Raw genomic sequence first — 23,332 nt, 5'->3', positions numbered from 1 at the left:
CGGAGACCGTCGTCGTCGCCGACGCGCTGCCGGCGCCCGGCGAGGCGGAGACCCTCGACGACCTCGACGGCGGCAAGTGGCGCGACGCCTGGGCGGGCCAGCGCGACGCCTACGACGCGTACCTCGCAGCCGCGGAAACCCTCTGCGCCGCGCGCCCCCGGACGACGCTCGACCGGCGGCCGTCCTTCGGCCACCTCGCGGGCTCCGTGCGCGCGGGCCTGGACGGCCTGGCCGACGACGCCGTCGTCTTCGTCACGCAGCACGACCTCCGGCTGTGCGCGGCGCCGCCCGCGGCGCGCGTCGCGGCGGCGCTCCGCGACCTGGAGTCGCCCGTGGACTACGTGCTGCTGGACCGCGACGCGGACGGGTCGCCGCGCTTCGCGCACTGGTTCGGCGACGCGCCGCGCGCCGACGGCTGGCTGAGAGACCTCCGCGGCGGCTTCTCGGACCAGGCGCACTTCGCGACGGCGGGCTGGTACCGGCGACACGTGCTGCCGGCGGTCGGCGACGCCAAGACGTGCATGGAGCACGTTTTACACGAGGCGCCCGTCGGCGCCGGCGGCGCGCCGAGACTGAGCGGCGGCACCTACGCGCTCGCCGGCGGGCCCCACGTGCTCGACCTCGTGCACGGGACCGTCACCGACCGGCCCGACGCGCACTGCGGCGCGTCGCTCCGCTGGCGGCCCACGAACGAAGCGGACGCGCCGCGGGGCGCCTGGGCCCGCGTCTTCTTCGACGGGCGCCGCGCCAGGGGGGCCCTCGACGGCGGCGAGGAGGTACCGTCGGCGTGGGTCGCGGAGGCGCCGGAAAACCCCGCGGTCCTCTGGCGGTCCGTGCCCGCGGCGCGGGCGCCCGCGCGCGCCGTCGCGCTCCGCGGCGGCACGGCCCTCGCGGCCCGGGGCCGCGGCGGCGCCGTCGAGAGCTTCGACGCGCGCACGGGCGCGCCGGGCCGCGTCGCGGAGCTCGCCTCGCCCGTGCTCGCGTTAGCGGGCGGCGCGGCGGCCTACGCGGGCACGATGGACAAGCGCGTGATCGCGCTCGACGACGAGTTGGACGTGGCCTGGAGCCGCCGGGGCGACTCGGGCGCGTTTCCCGGCGTTTCTTTCTCCAACGAATTTTTTATGGTCCTTCGCAGGCTGGGCCCGGGCGCTCGCGCCCCTCGACGACGGCGTCGCCGTCGTCGGCTGCGAGGCCGTGGACCTCGTCGCCGGCGGCGTCGCGGCGCTGTCGCTCGACTCGGGGCCGACGCCGGGCGACGCGGAGCCGTGGCGCCGCCACGACGTCCTCGCGCTCGACGCCAACGCGACGCACGCGCGGCGCCGCGTCGAGCGACCGCGCCCACACGTGACATTTCGCGACCCTTTAGGTCCTCGGCGGCCTCGTCGACGGGTCGCTGCGGCTCTGGCGGCGCGCCGACGGCGCCGTCGCCGCCGCTCCGGGCCGGGGCCGGGGCCGCGTCTTCGCCGTCGCGCTCCTCGCCGGCGGCGCCGTCGCCGCGGCGGACGGCGCGGGCGTCGCGGTCCGGGGGACGCTCGCCGGGCCCGCGATCCGCGAGTGGGGCCGCGACGCGAGGGCGACGGCCATGGCCGCCGACGGCGCAACGCTCGCCGTCGGCTTCGACGACGGCCGCGTCGCGGTCCTCGACGCCGCGGCGCTCCGACCCGTCGGAGCGCCGCTCCGCGCGTCCGCCGCGGCCGTCGCGAGCCTCGACCTCGCCGGCGGCGTCCTCCTCGCCGGCGACGCGGAGGGGACGGTTGTCGCGCTCGCCGCGCCGATCCTATCGGCGGACTCGTAACGCACTCCTCGCTTTTTAGGACGTCGCCTAGCCCCGGCACTCCTCGCTTTTTAGGACGTCGCCTAGCCCCGGCACTCCTCGCTTTTTAGGACGTCGCCTAGCCCCGGAAGCCGCCCGGCGGGCCGTAGTAGCCGCCGCCGCCGCCCATGCCGCCGCCGCCCATGCCCATGCCGCCGCCCATCATGCCGCCGCCGCCGCCGCCGCCGTCCTGGCCCGGACCGGGCACGGCGCGCTTGACGTCGACGATCTTGCCCTGGAGCCGGTGCTGCATCGACGCGACGCGGTTCGCGGCCTCGGGATCCGCGTAGGTGACGAAGCCGAAGCCGCGGCTCCGGTTCGTGCCCCGGTCGACCATGACGATACTGTCCGTGAGCTGGCCGAACTGCTCGAAGTAGCCGCGGAACTCCGGGTCCGCGACGGCCGACGGCAGGCCGCCGACGAAGAACTTGTTGCTCTGGTTCCCGAAGCCGCCGCCCGGCGGCGCGCCGCCGCCGAAGTGGGGCGGCGGCGGCCCGCCCATGGGCGGCGCGCCCATGCCCATGGGCGGCGCGCCCATCATCGGCGGCGGCGGCGGCGGCGGCGGCCCGCCCATCGGCGGCCGCCCGCCCATGCCCATCGTCGGCGGCGGCCCGCCGTTGATGGGCCCGTCGGCCGTGTTCACGAGGGGCGCCGGCGCGCGGTCCCGCGGCACGGCGAGCTTGATGTCGACGCGCCGCCCGTCGAGCACGTGGTCCCGGCCGAGCACCGCGTCGACGCAGCCGGGCCGCGCGTACGTCACGAAGCCGAAGCCCCGCGACACCCCGGTGGCCTTGTTCCGCATGACCGCGACGTCGATGATCTCGCCGAACTGGCCGAAGTAGTGGCGCAGCGCCTCCTCGTCCGTGGTCCAGGCGATGCCGCCGAGGAAGAGCTTGCCCTGCGCGCCCGCGTCGTCGAAGCCGCCGCCGCCGCCGAAGCCGCCGCCGCCGTTGAAGCCGTTCCCGCCGCCGCCGCCGCCGTACTGCTGCGCGGGGATGGCACTGGACACGGCGCTGTCCGGCGCCGCGAGCGAGTTCGGGTCCGCCGCCGTCGTCGACGTGACCAGCGTCTCCCAGTCGAGCTCCGACTCGCGGTCCACGAAGGTCTCCTCGTACATGATCATGTTGTGCTCTGTGCGCGACGCGCCGAGAGTGCGCTGTTTTGTTTGCTATGTGCGCGACGCGCCGAGGGTGCGCCTCGTGGTGCGCAGTGCTCGGTGCGCTCGACGGGCGCGCGGTGCTCGATGCGCGCGCGCAATACTCGCGCTCAGCTCGCCGCGGCTGAGGCGACGGCAACATCGCGCACCTTGATGTTGGCAGCCCAATCCTAGGCCCACGATGCGCTTCTGAGGTGTTAAACAATCCCGCCTCGGAGCAATCTCAAAACATTCGGCACTTGAGTCTGCCCCTCAGAACTGTTGTTCTTCCCGCGTCTCCCGCCCACGAACCGTCCGGCACCATGCTCCAGCCGAGCTTCATCCCCAAGAGCGGGTCGGATGTCTGCGTGACGGCGACGGGCAGCCTCGACGACGACCTCTGCGGCCCGAAAACGTCGAACGCCCCCTGCGACGACGCCCCCGGGGCGCCCGGGGACGTGGCGCCCGACGACCCGGCGCTGAGCGCGCTCCTGTCCCTGTCGTCGTCGCGCGCGCGGACGAGCGAGGCCGACGAGAACGCCGACGGCAACGCGTCGTTCGACGACCGCCTCGTCGCGCGCGTCGCGGCCTCGAACAAGGCGCGCCAGTCGGACCTCATGCGCGCCGCGGCGCTCATGCCGCCGCCGCCGCCCCTCGCGGCGCCCCTCATCGTCACGGTCAAGGACCCGCGGCCCCGGCCGGAGCCGCGCGGCGCCGCCGCCGCCGGGAAGCGCGGCGACCTCGTCGCGCGCTGCGCGCGCTTCACCGCGGCCCTCAAGGAGGCCCACCCGCCGGGGTCGCCCGTCTTCACGCTCTTCCGGGCCTTCGTGACCCACGGCCGCGACGACGTCGAGCGCCGCCAGGTCATCCTCGAGCTCGTCGCGCTGCTCAAGCCCGACCCGCGGCTCCTCCGGCTCTTCTACGGGCTGCTGCCGTCCTGGGTCTTCAAGCGGCCGTCCAAGGCGGCCTGCTGAGCCACCATGTCCCGGCTTGCACATAGGAAAGCCTGTTGTCCCCGAAAAGCTCCCCGAAACCCCGCGCGCCCCGCTCCCGCCTAACGAGCGGGCTCGCCTGTGTTTTGGCCATATGGAGCTGCTAGGGACCGGACTTTACGGCGGCGCTGCTTCGGGAGTCCTCGCTGCTTCGGGAGTCCTCGGCGCTCCGACGCGGGACCGCGGCGGCGGCGCGCGTGGGAACGCCTCGCGCGCGCCTCGCCTGTGTGTTTCCTTTGTGCGGAGCTGCCAGACCGAACTTTACGGCGGCGCTGCTTCGGGCGTCCTCGCTGCTTCGGGAGTCCTCGGCGCTCCGACGCGGGACCGCGGCGGCGGCGCGCGCGGGAACGCCTCGCGCGCGGCGCGGACCGACACACTTTTTAGAACGTGAAGTCGACGGCGTCCATCTTCGTCACCTCCTGGGAGATGACGCCGCCCGCCGCTTTGAAGTCCGCCCAGGCCTTGTAGTGGTCGAACGTCTTGTGGACGTCGACGGCCGCCGAGTCCTTGTAGACCTCGTAGAAGTAGTAGGTGTTGGGCGCGGCCTTGTCCTGGAGCAGGTCGAAGCGGTAGCAGCCCTCCTCGGCGCGGCTGCCCGCGGCGTCGATCTTCATGGCCTCGAGGAAGGCCGGCACGCGCGCCTCCTCGATCTCGACCTTGACCATGATGGTCAGCGGCGGCGCGGCGCTCATGGTCAGCGAGCGCGACGTCGGGCGCGCGGACGAGGCGGTGGCGAGGACGCGCGGCGCGACGAGACCTCGGACGGCGACGCTGCCGAGGACGAGGTGCTTAATGAGCATGGGACGACGCTGTCGTCGCAGCTCGATCCTCGGCCTCCCGATCCGGCCCGGACCCGGCGGCCGGGGTTGGGCACGCTCGCGCTCATGATCATGGATAGAGAGATAGAGAGATTTCTATCTTCATCTTCAGTGAACAGTGAACTGCATCTTGATGTTGCAGTGCACCTTACCCCACTGCGCTCCTACTGCGTATCCTGCTAGTTTTCCCTTCCCTTCCTTAATTCATTCTAATCCAGTTTCAAGTCTTATAGACAGCGAACTGAAGGAGTGACTGCCAAGCAGGCACAGAGTGCATAGCGCTCTTCTGTGTCTGTGGTGTCTGTCTGGTTAGCGTCACAGCGACGTGCCAGGTAGCACCAGGCTCAGCGAGGTTGCACAGTCGCCGGACAGTGCACCTGCTGGATAGTAGTTTGACTGACGTCATTGGACCTCAACCGTACAGGTATCAAGGTCTTAAGAACCCGTCACTCGCGTTTGTGTTCACTCTGCTGGCACGCGAAATGCGACATAGGCAGAGACATGAAACCATGTTTGAGATCAAAGTCACGTTCCTGCGCCCCGCACAAGGTGATGTGTACTTTGGAACAGAGCGTGATGGTCGCTTCATGTACTTTAGCTGCGTGCCAAAGGCTTCTCCTCCCGGGCCTCGCCCGGCAGACGTTGTGGCTTTCCTCAACGTTGCCTCGCCAGGCTCATGCATTTTGGCATCAGGGGGAGTGAGATATGTAGATACCAGAAATGCACTTCGGTCAAAGATAAGAGCCACACTTTGCCACTCCTACGGCAGGTTCAAAACAAATGACCCTGAACTACGGAACAGGAAAGGCACGACAGCCTACAGGATCTCAGGGCCTGCCCCCACTATCACATCGGATTTCAACATGCTTATCGATGTGTCGAGTAGGTGCAGTCCAGAGTCTCCCGAGTACAAACATGTGCACAGATACATGACAATAAAGGAGGGATCCAGAGCCACAAGTCTCACTCCAGACGCGGAGAGCAGGCTTGAATCCCTGGACGAAGCTGAAGCGTATAAGCTACTAGGTAATGCCATTCCCCGATTCACTCTCATAGCCGTCTACATGTGCGCACACAAGCACATCACTGGCTTAGCAAGGCAGAACTCAGACAACAAGGACACAGCGTTAGACACCGCAGTATTGGACGCAACCACATTGGATCCCAAGCGGAAGTACACACTAAAACCCTCAACCTCCGAGTTGGCGATTTCGACTACGTGTGGCTCCCGACCAGCGCGACGCCGGCGTTGAAGTAAATGTGGAACTGGCTCGACTCGCTGAGGGGTGGTGCTTCGCGCCGCGCTCGCCCGGCTTGCCCGTGCCGACGTAGTAGGCCATCGCACGCGCTACGTCGTCGTGAACATCTCCGAGTCGCCGCACCTCTTCGAGCTGCGGTGCAAGGGGTCCGCGGAGACGTCCTGCGTGCCCCGCTTCGTGTTCACGACAAACGACGAATCCCGTTCGTCTGGCGGCGCCGCCAGTTCCCCGTCCGGCCCGCGTTCGCGATGACGATCAAGCCTGAGCAGGTGTCGACGAAACGCAGCTCCTCCTGCGAGTCGACGAATGCCGGCCGATCGTCCTAGAGTTCCTGGCCCCACGCCGCGACACGGCCGCCGCCGCGGGCAACGAGCCCCGCGCCGACGCGCGCGGACCGTCTCCGTGCGCGCCCCTGTGCGCGCCTCTCCAACTGGCGGAACATGCCAGAAACGATCCTCAAAATCCAGGGCTCTCCGGCTCGCACCGCGCACCGCTTCGCCTTGGCAGCCAAGCTCGTCGCCTCCAGCCTCGACGTTCCCGCCGAGGGGCCCTCCTGCGACCGCCGCACCATCGCGAGCGACAAGGCCGCGCGGCCGCCGAAAAACAACCGGTCGCGACCAACCCGCGCCGCAGCGACAAGGCCATCACCTAGTAGTAAAAACACCATGGTCCTCTCCCTGAAGCTCGCGGACGTGCCGAGCCACCCCTTCGCCAAGGAGGCCTTCGAGACGACGCTCTGGCTCATGGACGGCAGCGAGCTCGTCTGCGGGCGGAGCGTGCCCGTGAGCCTGAGCCTCCACTTCGAGGACCGGACCGCCGCGCCGGCGAGCCTCCTGGAGACCGAGGGCCGCGGGAGCCCCGCGGTCGGCAAGCAGGGGTCCTGCGCCCTGAAGCTCAAGGTCGCCGAGGCGAGCCTGGACCACGAGAACCGGTCCTTCGTCGTCCGCGCGACGTGCGCCGTCGACGGCGTCGCCGTCGAGACGTGGTCCGAGCCGATGAAGGTCATGCGGCTCAAGCTCGAGATCGAGGGCGGCGGCGTCCTCGACCACGACCCCGAAGAGCAGAAGAAGACCAAGGACAAGGCCGCCGTCTGGTACAAGGACGAGGGCGGCCGCGAGAAGTGCATCGAGCTCAACGTGAGCCTCCACGACGGCCGCCGGAATTTGGTCAAGGACCGCAACGTGCGCCTCAAGTGCGTCCTCCGCTACGCCGCCTCGGAGCTGCCCGTGACGAACCAGCAGGTCCTCAAGGTCTGGGCCGACGGCGGCGGCGGCGCGGGCGCGGCCGCGGGCGTCTTGGAAACGAAGCGCGGCGTCTGCCGCATCCGCGCGCGCATCGAGGACGTGTCCAAGAACCACCAGGGCCAGTCCTTCCGCATCGAGGTCGCCCCCGACGTCGATGAGTCGCCCGCGGACTGCGACGTCGCGCCGTCGCTCACCATGGCCGTCTCCGTGCGGAGCAAACGGAACAAGCGCCGCAAGGCGCAGTCGGCGGCGCGCGACGAGCCGAGCCCGCCGCGGGCCAAGGCGCCGTCGGAGAGCGACTGGGCGTCGCCGCCGCCGTGGTCCTCCGGCGGCGACGTCGAGCTCACGGACGGCGTCCGCGGCTGGGTCGACGGCGTCATGGCGGCCCTGGACGCCTTCGAGTGGCGCCACCTCGGCTACGAGAAGCTCGCCGACGGCGTCAGCCCGAACACGGCGCGGCCCCTGTACGCCATGGACAACCCCAACGACTTGATCGACCGGCTCCGCGAGGCCTACGAGCGCGACGTCGCGCCCGCGCTTTTGGACGGCGGCGGCGGCGCGCGGCCGAGCCGCAAGCGCGCGCGCGGCGCGCTCGCCGCCGGCGAGCCGCTGATGCCGGCGCCGTCGCTGAGCCGCCAGCGCACGTCGGCGACGGGCGTGCTCGAGATCCTCGACCAGTACGAGGACTCGCAGCGCGGCGCGCCGCCGCCGGCCGGCGGCGCGTTCCCGGAGCCGCTGGCGCCGGGCCTCGTGAAGCCGTCCTTCGGCCCGCGGGGCGTGAGCTCCCTCTACGTCGGCGGCGCCAACGGCGACGGCTCGGGCTCCGGCGCGGCCGCGGCCGACGAGGACCCGCTGCCGCCCTTTGCGGAGACGGCCGAGAGCCGCCGCGCGGAGCAGGCCGTCGCCACGGTCCTCGCGAAGCGCTTCAAGCCCGACCGCGCCGGCGCCGGGCCCCTAGGCTTCCCGGCCTTCGACGCCGCGGGGGCCCTCGTGGGCCTCTACCGCGAGAACGGCGCCGCGTCCACCACGCAGATCGTCTTCGTGCCCCGCGAGTCCCACGAGCGCCTCGCCGCCGACGACGCGGGCGTCGCGGAGAAGGCCTTCAAGCGCGAGAAGAGCAAGAAGAGCGAGTGCGTCCACACCCTCGCCAAGTACAAAACGCTCGAGAAGCTCAAGGAGGCCGTCGCCATCTACCACTGGTCCAAGGAGGCCTTCACCAACGACTTCACGTTCTAGCAGCGCATTATCCCCGCCTCTCCCCCGCACTATGTATCAACCTATGTATTCCCGGTTTGGTTGACCTTCAACTCGTGTTCAAGTTCGGCAGCCCCAAACGATCCCCAAACGATGGAGCCTCCGCCGTGAGATGCGGGCCCTCGTCGTCGTCGTCGCGGTCGCCGCGACGGCCGCCGCGCGCCGCCGCCGCGCGGGGCTCCAGGCGTCGAGCGCGGCGTGCTGGAAGGTGGCGCCGCAGCGGGGCCGGCTCAAGGAGAACGTGGGCCACCAGGGCGAGGAGCTCACGTACCGCATCGTCGCCGCGGCGCTGTCGCGGCGCGCGCCGCGCGTCGTCTGGTGGCCCTGGCCGGCGCTGCCCTGGTCGCGCGACGTGCTCAACGCGACGCTGCCGGGCGTGCGCTTCGTCGGCGAGGGCGCGCCGGAGCCCGCCGAGTGCGGCGGCGACGCGCGGACGATCACGCCCGAGTACAGGGCGCCGCAGTGGCGCCTGGCCGGGTCCCACGCCAAGGCGCGGCGCGCGGCGCGCGACGCCTGCGGCGTGGCGCCGCGGCGAGATTATGACGGCGCGGTCGTCGTCCGCGTGCTCGAGCGGACGGACGCCGCCGCGGCCGTGCACCGCGGCGCGAAGCGCGTCGAGCTCTGCGGCGGGCGGCCCGTGGACCGCCGCGTGCGCGACGTCGATTTTGTTCGAGGGCTGGCGACGCGCGCGGCGGCGGCCGCGGGCCGCCGCGTCGACTTTAAAGTGGACGCCGTGCCGAACGACGACCCGGGCGACCTCTGCGCGCAGCTCCGGCGCTTCGCGAACGTCGACGTGCTCGTGTCCATCCACGGCGCCCACCTCGTCAACGCGCCCTGGATGGACGCGGGGAGCCTGCTCCTGGAGGTCCTGCCCTACGCGCACAAGAAGAAGCGGCACCACAGCCGGCTCCTCGTCGACACGGACATCCACTACGACAAGCTCTGCGGCGTCCGGCCCGACGCGTCGCTCCCGGCGCGCGAGGCGGCCTGCGAGGGGCGCACCGCCGCCGCGCGCGACTGCACGGCGCGCGCGCGGGACTGCTTCGCGACGCCGCTCCGCGGCGCGGACGACGCGGCCTGCGCCGGGGCGGCGGCGGAGAGCTGCGAGTGCCCGGGCCGCGTCGAGCGGCGCCTCGCGGCGCTCTTCCGGAAGGGTAGGCCAGCGACTTGAGTTTTTTTAAAGAAAAATGGCAACGTCTCTCCTTGAAGGGGCACACCCAGATTCATCTCAGATCAACCGTCGAGCTCACACAATTATTTTGGGCATTGACGCTGCCCATCTCGTGCAGCCTCTGCAGCCATCCAGAAAACTCTTGTGGAGCAGGCGCCATGTCGGCCATGGAGCGCGAGGACCCGACGAAGCCCGAGACGTGGAAGATGGAGGTCGCCGACAGCCGCGACGTCGCCGGCCGCTGCCTCGCGGGCCTGCGGTCCAACGGCATCCCCGCGACGCGCGTCGAGCTGGACGCGACGAAGCTCAAGGGCGGCTACATCTGCGACACGATGCGCGTGAAGATCTACTACGGCCCCGGGTCGCCGGGCGGCTCGTCCGCGGGCGACGCGGGCGGCGGCGGCGTCGAGGCGGCGCCGCGGCGCGGCGCCGTGTCCGCGCGGCCGGAGACGGCCATCCTGAAGATCGCGAGCCCGGCGAGCGCGGACCACGACGTCGCCATGCGCCTGCGGCTCTACGAGCGCGAGTGGCACTTCTACGAGACGCTGAGCCACCGCGTGCCCATCCGCGTGCCGCGGTGGCTCGGGTCCGTCAAGGACGTCGAGACGGGCCTGACGACCGAGGGCGTCCTGCTCGAAGACCTCGACGTGCCCGGCGCCGTGCTCTGCCCCCAGCTCGACGACGCCGGCGTGCTGCTGACCATCCAGTCGGGAGCCCCGCGTCGCTTTCGGGACCGTCGTTTCCCGTTCGGACGCGCGGTCGTCGCCCGCCGATGTTCGGACGAGCCAAACGTGCCATCGAGAGGAAGGATGCACACGCGCGTCGACCGCAGGCACATCGCGAAGCACCACGCGTCGTTCTGGAACGCGCCGGAGCTCGCGTCGGGCGCGCTGGGCGTGAAGCCGCACAACGGGCCCTGGTACCAGCCGGGCTGGGGCGACGACCTCAGCGCCTACTGGCCCAAGTTCGTCGAGAAGTGGTCCACGCCGGACGCGCGGCGGTCGCTGGAGTTGCCGCCCGAGGCGTTCGCGGCGGGCGAGGCGATCATCAACAAGTTCGCGTGGGTCCAGGACGAGCTGTCGAAGAAGCCCCACACGTTCAACCACGGCGACGTCAAGCCGCCGAACATGTTCATGATGCCCAACTCCGTGCCCGCGTTCATCGACTGGCAGTACACGGCCGTCGGCAAGGGCTGCCAGGACATCATCTTCTTTTTGATCGAAGGCTACACCATCGACGAGTGCCGCCGCCTCGAGCCCATCGCCCTGAAGCACTACCACGCGGCCCTCACGACCTACGGCGTGACCGACTACTCCTTCGACGACCTGAAGCGCGACTGGCAGCTGGCCGCGATGCACTTCCCGTTCTACGTCGCCATGTGGTTCGGCACGACGCCCGACGAGACGCTCGTGGACCCGGACTTCCCCCGGCGCTTCGTGCCCCGCGCCTTCGACTGCATCCTGCGCAACGGCGCGCACCGCCTCCTCGAGGAGACGAAGCTCGCGCGCGTGGCCTCGGACCTCGACCCGCGGTCCCTCTCCAACGACGAGCTCGTCGCGGAGCTCACGGACGCCAAGCTGAAGCTGAAGCTCGTCTCCAAGGAGCGCGACGCCCTCAAGGCCAAGCTCGACGCCGTCAAGGCCGCGCTCGCGTAGCGCGATGCGTAGTTTCCCCCTCGTTGCACAAGGTGTTGCCGCACTTCCAAAGGCTCGGCTTGTGGCTCCTCCCGGGCGTGCGCGCGCCGCCGCGGAAGCAACCATGGTCGGCGCGGTCCCATCGGACGACAAAGGCGCGGCGCTCGACCCGGCCTCGACGCTCGCCGCCGAACTGGTCACGGAGCGGCGGCTCGCGACGCTCCACGTCGAGACGGACGCCGTGATCGCCCTCCTCATGGGCGGCCACGCGCGCCTCGGCGCCTGCAGCGACCTGCGGCTCCTGCCGCGGGTCGTGCTCCAGGACATCGCGAAGGCCGCCTACTGGCCGCGCTTCGCGCCGACGTTCCTCGCGCCCGACGGCCCGCACCGCCTCGGCGACGACCGGCGCGAGATCGGCTGGTCCATCGAGCGCCACTACCAGGGCTTCGTCGCCGTGATCGTGGCCGAGCCCATCCTCCCCCGCCACGGCGTCGTCGCCCTCGAGATCGCCTACACGGCCATCGACGACGGCGCGGTCTTCCGCGTCGGCGCCGCGACGCTCCGCATGGAGGAGCTGCTCCACGAAGACCTGGACGAGGCGCAGAGCGCGCCCCAGACCTACGCGGTCTTAGACGGGCGCCACGTGCCGGAACTGGACGACGCCTGGCGCGTCATGCGGCGCATCGCCGTCCGCGTCGAGGTCGACATGGTCCGGGGCGAGGCGCGCTTCGCGGTCGACGGCGTCCCCGTGCGCCGCGCCGCGAGCCTCGGCCTCGACTGGCGCGCGGGCGTGCGCGTCTCCGCGGAGGACCACTCCGACGGCGCGCCGCTGGACGGCGACACGGAGTGGCGCGCGACGGTGAGGTCGGTGGTGCCGCAGCTCCGCTACCCCGCGGCGCGGCCGCTCGACTCGACCTGCGCGAAGCCGGAGTGCTTCTGCCGGCGGAGGCCGCCGGGACTCCACGGCTATCCTCCGCCGCCGGGCCACCACGGCCTCTAATGGTGTTTGTGTGCTGCGTGGCTCGTCGTTAGCTCTTAGACTCGCGGCGCCTTGTGCGGCTCGCGGAGATGCTCGGCGCGCGCTCAGAGGGCGAGCGCGTGGAGGGCCAGGAGCAGGGGGAAGAGCACGTACACCGCGCCGTGGGCCGTGTTCGGCTCGATGCCGTCGACGCGGAGCTCGCCGAGGACCGGGCCGAGGATCGAGCAGAGCACCGTCGTCACGCCCGAGATGGCGAGCGCCGTGCTCGCGTCGAGCGTGTTGATGCAGTAGAGGTAGGACGCGCAGAAGAGGCCGCAGACGCGCGCGAAGAAGGCCGTGTACGGATCCGCGACGGTCTTGAAGTTCTGCTCGATCATGAACTTGGGCACGAGGAGCATCTGCGCCGCGTAGAGGCCGAAGATCGCCGTCGACGCCTTGATCGCCGTCGCCGGCTCGACCATGCCGCCGCCGCGCACGACGAGGGCCTTGGCGCCTGTGTCGTGGTCGTCGTGGTTTGGCGCGCGACGCGATCGTCGAGCGAGTTTCCGCGCGACCCGATCGTCGAAAACGATCTCGCGCGCGCGTCTCTTCCGGCGATTTGTACGCGTCTCTTCTGGTGATTGCGGGCGCGTTCGACGCGTCGAGACGCGGGGCGGGGGTCAGTTGCGTGGGCATAGTTGTGGGAGCGAGTCGGCGATTGGATACGCCAGGGGTTTTAACAAGACATTCCTTCGAGATGCGATTGCGGACGCCGCGACGTGCGAGGCGCCTTCTTGAGGGCGCCACCGCGGGGGGTGATGGCGGAAGCGGCGGCGAGGCAGACGAGGAGAGCGGAGGCGCGCATTGTTGCAAGGAGGTTCTGTCGAGTTCCTTTTGCGATTCTGGACCTTCGGCGGCGGACGAGACCTACGGAGGCCTCCGCCGCCCTCGGACGCGTGTCGAAATTTAGCAGGATAGAGAGCGCGACCTCCACTAACGACGCGCCCCCCTTACAGCAGGTCGTCGTCGGAGTCGTCGTCGAGCGCCGGCGCCGCGGCGCGCGGCGGGCCGGGATCCGCGAGCGGCGTCGGCGCGGCGGCCGGCGCCGGCGCCGCGACGTCCGCGACGGCCGCGACGGCCGCGACGTCCGGCGCGGGGGCGGCGAAGAGGTCCGGGCCGAAGTCGTCGTCCTGGTCCATCGCGCGCGGCGCCGGCTCCGCGGGCGGCTCCGCGGCCGCCGCGACCGCGGGCGCGGGCGGCGGCGCGGCGGCCTGCGCGGGCACGACCGACGGGCCGAGCTCGTCCGCGGGCGGGTCCCACTCGTGGAGCCGGCGGCGCCAGGCCTTGACGATGCCGTCGAACCTGGCAGGAAAAGAGTGCGAAATTCCCAACTTTGGAGGCTCCTCTCTCGGTCGTTTTCCACTCATTTCGGCTAATTTTTGGACGAGCGATCATCTCTCGGAGCGCTCTCGACGCGCGGATGCTTTTTCCGGCACTCCTGTTGAAGCGAACTTGAATCACTCCTTTCCTGCCCTGCCGTCGAACTGGCGCTTCGAGTACTTGCCCGTGACGTCCGGCGTCCGCGGGTCCTGGCGGGACCGCTTCTCCTTGGGCACGAGGCGCGTGTAGCGGTCGTAGCCGAGCGTGTTCTTGCCGTAGGTGATCTCCTTGCGCCGCTGGGACAGGCGCCGCGCGTCCGTCTCCTTCTCGTTCGCCGCGAGCGTCGACGGCGCCGGGGGATTTGGTTTGTCGGGCGACGCCGCGTCGCCGCGGCGGATCCTTTTTGCATTCGGGCTTCTCGACCGCGAGCGGCTGCGCTTCTTGAGGTTGTCGTGGCGGCGGTCGTCGCGGCGGTAGCGGTCGTCTTTCCGGTGGCGATCGTCTTTGTGGTAGCGGTCGTCGCGGTGGCGGCGGTCGCCTTCGTAGCGGCGGTCGCCTCCGTAGCGGCGGTCGTCGCGGTGCTGGCGGTCCATGGTGCGGCGGTCGGATTGCATCGGTCGCGTGTTGTCTTTGGCGCGGTGAGGAGCTCGTCGCGCGGCGAGCGCTGGACGAGCGCCTACGCGCGGCGAGCGCTGGACGAGCGCGGCGCGCCGCCGAGCAGGCCGCGCGGAAGAGCCGGCGGCGGCCGCGCTACGAGACGGCGGCGCCCGGCGCGGCCGACGACGCGCTCCGGGCCTTCCTCGGCCGGGCGACGCAAGCCGTCGGCGAAGCCCGCGTTGACGGGCGGCGACGGCTTACTGCTGCTGCTGGAGCTGCTGTAGCTCCGACGTGAGGTCCTGCGATATGGACAGGTAGTGCGGTTCGGTGGCCGCTGCGTCGAGCTGCGCGTCGCTGTTTTTCAAACGCTGGCCATGCTCCAACCCGTAGCCCGCTTCGATGCCGAAGCGGCCGAAGCCGGGTTTCAGGAGCCACATTTTCGTGAGGTCTCGTAATCCCATCGACCTACGAGGTCGCCAGCGCCTCTCGCGAGGTCGCCGGTTCCGTTCGTCCTATCCGATATGGTGTAGGCGGTTAGCATATGAGCCTCTCACGCTCGAGACTCGGGTTCGAGTCCCGGTATCGGAACGCATTTTTTTTGCATCTCTCGCCCTCTTTTCCCTTTTTTGCGTCCCTACGCGCTCTCGCGCGTCTGCAGCGAGTTTTTTCAGCATTTTTGCGACATTTTAGCGTACAAAACACCGCGCGCGAGCTTCGCGCGTGCTGCGCGCGCTGGCATAGAGGGAGAAGATGGAGGAGAAGACGGCGCCCGGCGTGTCCTTGCGGATCAAGGCCACGAGCAGCGTCACGCGCGTACGGCGCGCCTTGCGCTCCTGCGCCCGGCCGCGGCCGAGAACGCGGCGTCGCCGACCGCGGCGCGCCGCGATTCGAGCGCGACGACGGTGTGGCCGCCCGTCGCGGCAGCCGCGGCGTCGCAGAGCGCCAGCGTGAGCTTGCGGTCGACGCCCTGGGACGGCACGAATCGGAGGACACGCGTCGGCGCGGACGAGTGGTTCGCGGCGGAGGCTCGGGAGGCTCGGGAGGCGGCGGAGCGCGGCCGCGAGTACGACGCGGCCGAGTCGGCGGCCGCCGAGGCGAAACTCCAGCGTTTCAAAAAACAGCGGGCTTCTAGCATCGAGGCGCTTTTCTAGCGCTTTTCCCCGCGACTACCTGCTCCTCCGAGCCGCGGCGGCAATTTCGAACGCTACTTCTCCAAGTTGCGACGGCTCTCGGACGCCCGGTGGCTCGCCGAGAACTTCCCGCGCATGCCACCGTACGAGAAGTAATTTTAGGTTTAACACCGGTCGCAACACACAGCCCTCCCGCGCGCCGGCGCGCTCTGCGCGAAGAACGATCTTGAACGTTGCCGAGGGCAAAGCTGCCACAAGCGAGTATGACATACTGAGCCGTCCGGGAATTCCCACAAAGCGAAGAACGCCGCAGCCTGTCCACGACGACGCCGCAAGACATAACCCACGCCGCAACACAAAAGAAACACCAAAAAAACGATGGCCTGCAGCCCGACGACGACCGCGCGAAAAAAGGCCCGCACGCCGGTCAACCCGCTCGTCGGCCCGCTGCTGACGGACTTTTACCAGATCAGCATGGCGTACACGTACTGGAAGCACGGGCGCCACGAGCGGCCGGCCGTCTTCGAGCGCACTCCGGCGCGCGAAACACGTCGCGCGCGCCATGCGCCGCGACGCCGCTCCGGCCGGCGCGCAGGTTGTACTTCCGGAAGAACCCCTTCGGCGGCGAGTTCACGATCTTCGGCGGCCTCGAGGAGTGCCTCTGCTACGTGGAGAACTTCAAGGTCACGGACGACGACGTCGAGTACCTGCGGACGCTGCTGCCGCGCGCCGAGGACGAGTTCTTCGAATGGATCCGAAGCGTCGACTGCTCCAAGGTCCAGATCTACGCCGTGCGCGAGGGCACGGTCGTCTTCCCCAAGCGCGCCGCGGCGTCGCGCGGCGCGGCGGCGGGCTGCGCGCAGCCGGAGCCGACGCTCGTCGCGCAGGTGCCCGCTCCTCCGCATCCACGGCCCGCTCGCGATCGCGCAGCTCCTCGAGACGACGCTGCTGAACCTCGTCAACTTCGCGTCGCTCGCGACGACCCGCGTCGACGCGGGTGCCGCGCTCGCGCCGAACCGCGCCGCCCGCGCGCTCCGAGAGGCGCGCTCCGAGACGACGGCGCGTCGCCGAGAAAACGCCGAAACGACCCAGGTCACGACGAACGCGGCGCGCATGCGCCTGGCCGCGGGCCCCGACAAGAAGCTGCTCGAGTTCGGCCTGCGGCGCGCCCAGGGCCCCGACGGCGGCGTGTCCGCGAGCCGCTACGCGTTCCAGGGCGGATTCGACGGCACGTCGAACGTCCTCGCGGGCCGCCTCTTCCCGGACCTGCCGGTAAGGAGTGCGCCGCTGCTTCAAAGGTCACAGTCCTTATAGGTCTCGGGCACGCACAGCCACGCCTTCGTCCAGAGCTACATCACGGGCGACGAGCTCGACGGCGACGGCGTCCTCGGCGGCGTGAACCTCGCCGAGGCCGCGCTGACCTGGCGGCGGCGCCTCGGCTACGAGGACGCGGGGCGCGGGTCCGCGTCGTCTGTCTTCCACCACGTCGGACCCCAACACGTTGTAGGTCGCTGCACGCGGGCGAGTTCGCGGCGTTCGTCGCCTACGCGCTCGCGAACCCGACGAACTTCGTGGCCCTCGTCGACACCTATTCCACCCTCGAGACGGGCCTGAAGAACTTCGTCACGGTCGCGCTGGCGCTCAAGGAGTGCGGCTTCGCGCCCAAGGGCGTCCGCATCGACAGCGGCGATCTCGCGTACCTGTCGCGCGAGTCGCGCGCGCTCTTCGCCGGCGTCGTCGACGCGTTCCGGGGCACGCGCCACGAGGCCACGGCCGCGTGCCTCGAGGCCGTGTCCATCGTCGCGTCGAACGACATCAACGAGACGGTGCTCCTGAGCCTCAAGGAGCAGGGCCACGCGATCGACTGCTACGGCATCGGCACGCACCTCGTGACGTGCCAGGCGCAGCCGGCCCTCGGCTGCGTCTACAAGCTCGTGGAGATCGACGGCGAGCCCTGCATCAAGCTGAGCAACGAGATCGCGAAGACGACGATACCGGGAGCGAAGTCGATCTACCGCCTCGTGAGCTCCGCGGACGTCATGCTGTTGGACCTGCTCGTGCCCTTCTCCCACGCGCCGCCGGAGGTCGGCGAGCGCATCCTCTGCCGCCACCCCTTCGACCACCAGAAGCGCGCGTACGTGACGCCGTCGAAGGTGCTGGATCTCCACCAGCTCGTCTTCGACGGCACGCGCTGCGACCCGGACCGGTCCCTCATCGACATCCGCGACCACTGCCTCGAGCAGCTCCGCACGGTGCGCGAGGACATCCTCCGCCCCCTCAACCCGACGCCCTACAAGACGTCCGTCACGCCCGCGCTCTTCACCTTCTTCCAGGAGATCTGGCAGCGCAACGAGCCCGTCCGCGAGCTCAGCTGAGCCCGGCCCCGCGACCTCTTTCCGCCGCTAACCTCGTGCGGTAGGGATGCGTCCCCCGGAGAGTGGTTCCGAGCGCCGCCCGCTCGCTCCGCGTTCGGAGCCCCGCGGCGCGGACAGTGGGAGTGCCGTCGTAGTTACCACTACGGGAGGGACGCGCCGTCGCACACGGGCGCTATTGGTTGCTGAAGCCCAGCGCGGGCTGCCAGGACCAGCGCGCGGCCGCGCCGGCGACGGCGAACGCCTCGGGCCCGCGCGCCGCGGCCGCGCCGTCCTCCAGCGAGCTCTCGAGGGCCGCCGCGCCGTCGACCGGGACCGGCGCCGCGGCGGGCGCCGGGCTCGCGTCCTGCCGCCGCAGGTTCTCGCGGAGGAACGCCGACGACCGCGACTGCGTCGTGTGGTTGGCGAGGCGGTCGATGCTCTGGTCCATTTGGAACTTCTGCTCCTTCGCGGCGGCGGCGTCGCGGCGCAGCTGCTCGCGGAGGAAGGCGTGAGAGGGCATGGTGAACATTCCCGTGTGCGGCGGCGTGGATGGTGTACTGAGTTCTGAGCGCCGACACGCGGCAGGATGGCGATTCTTGTGCTGTCAATTAAGCCTCCAATCGCCGCCACAAGCTTCCAACGATCTCCATAATCGAGTGGCGCGTGTCGGCCTAAATTATCGGAGCGTTGATGCGACCGTTGGATCCGAAACGCCACCCGAAGGCCTACCCGAGGACGCCCTCCGACGCCTCCTCCGAGGCAGCCTCACAAAGTGCCTCATACCTGTCCCTGGAGCAACCCTGCTGCGCTAGAGAAGGCCGACGCACAAGCGAAGGCACCGCAACCCACGCACCGGTGGAGAAGGCCGACGCACAAGCGACGGCACCGCGTCGCGAATCGCAAACTTTACGCAGCCGCAAATGCCTCGACGAACGGCAAGAGGAACGCGGTGTCGACGCCCGTGCCGTCGCGCGCCGACGCGCGGACGGACCGCGCCCCCACGGCCGACGCGAGGCGGTCGAGGCGCGCGGCCGTCGCCGCGGAGTGGAAGAGGTCCGTCTTCGTGGCGCACAACACCACCCGCGGCGGGTCGCCGCCTGTGTGGAAATATTATCTTCAAATCGTGCGCGTACGCGAGCTTCTCCGAGAGCAATCGATTCGTCCAAGAATCAGCCGAATCGACTTCGATTCGACCGAGCGAGAGATTTCCGAAGTTCGGCCCCGACTGCTTGATTTCCACACAGGTCGCCGCCGCCCGCGTCGCGGCCGATGATGTCGAAGGCCCGCGCCGCGTCGGCGACGGCCGACGGCGACGACACGTCCACGACGACGACGACGCCCGCGCCCTCGTACATGGCCCGGCGGTCGACCTGGGCAGCACAAGGGTGATTCAACGTCGCTTCAACGTGAGTGTTCCGCGCGCGCGCGTAACGAAAAACACATCCACGCTTCGAGACCGTTCCAAGAGATGATCGCTCGTCCAAAAATCAGCCGAAACGAGTGGAAAACGGCCGAGAGAGGAGCCTTTGAAGTTGGGAATTTAGCACTCTTTTCCTGCCCGGCGGTCGACGTGGCCGAAGTAGCGCCCCTCCTCGATGATGCGCACGCGCCGCGCGCGCCGTGCGTCCGAGTCCTCGACGATGCGCAGCAGCCGCCGCGCGCCCGCGGGCCGGAGCCCGACGCACGCGTGCTGGATCCGAATCGCCGCGGACGAGGGCGGCCGCTCGCGCGGCGCGCGCCGGAGGAACCGGTGCACGAGAGATGTCGCGCCCGCCCCGGGGGCCGCGCCGATGACGACGAGGCGCAGGGTCTCCTCCTGGTAGGCCTCCAGGAGGTGCTCCTCGAGCTCGAGGCGCGCGATGGGCCGCGCGGCGCGCCTGAGCGCGGCCTGGTCGTGGCTCCCGACGAGCGCGGACCAGAGCGCCTCCTCGTGGGCCCAGCGCCGCATGGACCGGTTCACGGCGCCCATCATGGCGAGGCTCCTCCCGTCGACGCTCGCCGCCACGGCCCAGTGCAGCACCTCGGGCACGCGCCGCCAGGCGTCGGCCATTGACGCTGTCCGTCGGCGGGCTGCCCGCGCTCGGGTGGGGCTCTTTTTGGGGCTGCCCGCGATCAGGTCGCTGGTGCCAGCGGTCGGGGAGTCCTACAGTTTCTGCCGACGGCACCGTGGGTGCTCCGTGCCAAAGGTGCCTCAGTTGCCACTCAACCAGTTTGAGCGCTTTTAGCAGCGGCTAGCGCGACGCGCGGCACCGGCGGCAGCGCACGAACGCGGGAAAACCCAGACCCGCGAACCAACCATGACGCGCGGGACGAAGCGCCTCGGCGAGCGCGAGACGGCCGAGCTGCGCGAAGCCTTTGAGCTCTTCGACTCCGAGAAGAGCGGCAAAATCAACCTGTGCGTTCTTGCGCATCACGCCACCACGAACATCAAAAACGAACCACGCGCCGCGCCGCAGGCACGAGCTCAAGGTCCTGCTGCGCGCGCTGGGCTTCCAGGCGCGGCCGCCGCGCGCGCGACGCGTCGCGCCGCCTCCGCCCGACGCGTCGCGCGCCGCCGCAGGTCAAGAAGACGGACGTGATCAAGATGGTCCACGAGCTCGAGCCGTCGAACGAGGGCTCCGTCGACTTCCTGCTCTTCTCCCAGCTCATGGCCGAGCGCTACGCGGAGCGCGACCCCGAGGAGGAGATCATGAAGGCGTTCCAGCTCTTCGACAACGACGGCTCGGGCAAGATCTCGCTCAAGAACATGCGCCAGGTCGCGCGCGAGCTCGGCGAGGACCTCTCCGAGGAGGAGCTCCAGGCCATGATCGAGGAGTTCGACCGCGACCAGGACGGCGAGATCAGCCAGGAGGAGTTCCTCTCCATCATGCGATCCGCGGCATAGGCGCGTCGTAAAGCGACGGCGTCTCTCTCGGTCGTCGGCGCGCGCGAGGCAAGGGGCGGTGTTACGCCGCGCGTCGAGGCCGCCGCGCCTAGAAGGTCGCGTGCTCGACGTGGAGCACCGCGGAGAGCGCCGGGAAGACGTTCTGCTGGACGACCTCCTTGTGGCTGAACTTCTCGACGCCGCCCGCGCCGTAGGCGACGTAGAGGAGCGCGTCGTCGGCGACGTCGCCCGAGGGCTTGGGCCCGTCGACGGCGAGGAGGTGCTGGTAGTTCGACGACGCCGGGTGCATGTCGAGGCCCGTGGAGACGAAGTACTTGAGGCTCGGCGCCGCCGGCGAGTGGAAGGGCGCCGCCTTGCGCGCCGCGTGGCCGGAGAACTCGGGCACGGCGGCCTCGAGGAGCGCGACGTCCGCCTCGGAGCCGCTGTGGATGACGACCTTCGCGCCCGTCTCCGCGAGCGCGTCCCGGACCTGCGGCACAAGCGGCGTGTGCGGGGGGAAGAAAGAAAGGGTCTACGACGCGGGCGTCGCGCCGCGTCGGCGCCGAGCGCCGGGTCGATGCTCACGTAGACGAAGCCCGCGGACGCCGCGGCGATCTGGCCGCAGTGGCTCTCCGGCGCGTCGCCGGGGATGAGCGTCGCCACGGCGTCGCCGTTGCCCACGGCGAGCTCGCCGAGGCCCGCGGCGAGGCCGTCGGCGTACTTCTTGGCCTCGCAGACCGTCCACTTCATTCCCTCGTACTGGAGGACCTCGGCCTCGCCCCGGTCCTCGGCGAGCTCGTCGAGGCGCGCCCGCACGACGTTCGCGAGGCCGCGCGCCGGCCGCCGCACGGCCGGGGCGACGGCGGAGGTCCGCAGGAGCGCGCGGGCGGACGGGAATAAAGCAGCCATTGCTGCCACAAGGTCGCCGGGATCGTTGCAGGCGATGGTGCCGCAGCGGGACGCACTGCCGGCTAAGCTAAAGTTAACCGGTTCAAAGAGCAGCGAAGCCGTGCAGTTTTGACGTCACGGCTTTGCCTCGCTCCGGGCTCGGACGCGCGATGCAGCGGTTCCAGGACTTGGCGCGGCGCTCGGTCTGTGGACCATGTCGCGCCTTGGGCCCGGCTGCGAGTCGCTCGGGAAAGACCATCGGTCGAAGGCGAGCAACTTAGTTCGCGTCGGGGCAGCCCGTGGATGACGAGAACGGCCGTTAACGGTGGGGGGCGACCGACGAGGGGCCCAACTTAGTTCCAGGGGGCGTTTGGTGTGACCAACTTCGAAGAAACACCCCCTGGGATGTCTCTCCCGAGGGGACTGTCCGGGTGTGGTCACACCAAACGCCTCATGCATTGCGCGGTGAGCACCGTGTCACCCGCGGCGCCGCACGCCTCCCGGAGGCGGTGAGGTGATCTCGATCAAATCCACTCGAGCCGAAGAGCTGCCGCGAGGGCATCTGGTCGCCCCCATGACGAACGATTCCCGACGCTCTGTGACTCGAAGGGGACCGAAAATCGGGTCGGGGGAAGCTGCCGCGCCTCATTCCACCCCCTGGGGCTGCCCGTTTGCGTCGCCTCGCAATCGTCCGGATGTCGCGTCTTTTCATGTGCCTCACCCACATGTTTGCGGACCTCAAAGCCACTGGGATCGTTGCACGTCGCTGCATATTCGAGGAGCGCGGGGCCCTCTAAGGTGGAGATTCCACCATCGGCCGCTGAAATGCTCGCACGAGAGACCGTCTCTTAGCTACGGATTACTGCAGCATTGCTTCATAGATGTGCTTGTTCAACGACGGCTCATTCGCAGCCGTAGCCGGTGGTGGGCGTGCGCTGCTGCTCACTTGCTGCTCAGACATCCCAGCCTTCGAATCGCCGGCGCGAAACTCCATGTTACGGCGCCCGCGGAACGAAGCAGCGCTCGCGCGCGCTCACTTGAGGGGCTTCCGCCTGCCCGGCGTCGCGGACCGCGCGCGGCGCGCCGCGGAGCCGCAGGACGGCAGGGACCGCGAGTGCGAGAGGCTCCGGAGGTAGGGCGAGGAGATGGACGTGGCGAGGGATCGTCCGCTCCCGAAGTGGGCGTCGGCGTCGTGGCCCAGCAGCGTCGCCAACAACGCGTCGCCGCGCGTGCCGATGGAGTGCGCCTGGAGCAGGTCGACGGGCTTCGCGTGTTTGTGCGCGATCTCGCCGACGTCCTTGAGCGACATGGACGCCATCATGCCGTACTTGCGGATGCCGAAGGACTGGGCCGCCGACGACGTCTGGGGCCGCCCCGCGCCGCCCTTGCGGGGGGCGACGACGCCCGTCTGGCTCTCGTCGTCGCGGCGCCGCACGGGCGCGAGGACGATGGGCTCCACGGGCGGCAGGGGCGGCAGGGGCGTGTCCGCGCCGACGCCGACGGAGACGAAGGTCGACGACTCCGACGAGCCCGCGGACCAGATCGCGTTCTTCAGCGCGCGGTCGACGTCCTTGATCTCGTGGCGGAGCTTGTGCATGCGGAGGTCGAGCGCCATGAGCGTGCGGCTCTTGATCTCCTCGTTCTCGCCGCGCATGGCCTCCAATTCCCGTAAGTTGTGCTCCCGCTCCTCCTTCATCGTCGCGATCTCCTGCTTGATGCCCTCGGCCTGCAGCTCGATCTGCGCGTTCTCGTTCTCGACGGCCGTTAATCTTTCCTTCGTGTCGCCGAGCTTGCGCCCGAGCTTGGAGATGCGCTGGCCGATGAGGTCCCGCCGCTCGAAGG

At 69.9% G+C, this 23,332-nt stretch overlaps 5 protein-coding genes across 5 annotated transcripts; 2 read left to right on the top strand and 3 right to left on the bottom strand.

The window, feature by feature from the left end:
- Positions 1-2,066: 2,066 nt before the first annotated feature.
- Positions 2,067-2,726, bottom strand: AURANDRAFT_6078 (hypothetical protein; the record flags this gene model as incomplete). The annotated part of the gene is made up of 2 exons (XM_009033871.1): positions 2,067-2,249; positions 2,457-2,726. Coding segments are annotated over 2 exons (453 nt in total), but the record flags the coding sequence as incomplete, so codon positions are not given.
- A 1,675-nt stretch (positions 2,727-4,401) lies between these two features.
- Positions 4,402-4,605, bottom strand: AURANDRAFT_17601 (hypothetical protein; the record flags this gene model as incomplete). Its single annotated transcript, XM_009034012.1, has 1 exon — positions 4,402-4,605. A coding segment is annotated over one exon (204 nt), but the record flags the coding sequence as incomplete, so codon positions are not given.
- Positions 4,606-13,576: 8,971 nt separating this feature from the next.
- On the bottom strand, positions 13,577-13,981 carry AURANDRAFT_17941 (hypothetical protein; the record flags this gene model as incomplete). The annotated part of the gene is made up of 2 exons (XM_009034011.1): positions 13,577-13,640; positions 13,824-13,981. Coding segments are annotated over 2 exons (222 nt in total), but the record flags the coding sequence as incomplete, so codon positions are not given.
- Positions 13,982-15,640: 1,659 nt separating this feature from the next.
- Positions 15,641-17,806, top strand: AURANDRAFT_70017 (hypothetical protein; the record flags this gene model as incomplete). Its single annotated transcript, XM_009034492.1, has 6 exons — positions 15,641-15,912; positions 15,981-16,205; positions 16,273-16,372; positions 16,478-16,657; positions 16,700-16,839; positions 16,893-17,806. 6 exons carry the CDS (start codon positions 15,764-15,766, stop codon positions 17,758-17,760), a joined length of 1,662 nt encoding a protein of 553 aa, XP_009032740.1.
- A 2,151-nt stretch (positions 17,807-19,957) lies between these two features.
- On the top strand, positions 19,958-20,649 carry AURANDRAFT_51933 (hypothetical protein; the record flags this gene model as incomplete). Its single annotated transcript, XM_009034493.1, has 3 exons — positions 19,958-20,134; positions 20,196-20,235; positions 20,300-20,649. 3 exons carry the CDS (start codon positions 20,037-20,039, stop codon positions 20,621-20,623), a joined length of 462 nt encoding a protein of 153 aa, XP_009032741.1.
- Positions 20,650-23,332: the final 2,683 nt, after the last annotated feature.

This window comes from Aureococcus anophagefferens (genome assembly GCF_000186865.1).
Source record: "Aureococcus anophagefferens unplaced genomic scaffold AURANscaffold_1, whole genome shotgun sequence".
NCBI classification, from domain to species: Eukaryota; class Pelagophyceae; order Pelagomonadales; family Pelagomonadaceae; genus Aureococcus; species Aureococcus anophagefferens.
The sequence above is the reverse complement of the archived record's forward strand: the minus strand, read 5'-3'. Positions and strand labels throughout refer to the sequence as shown.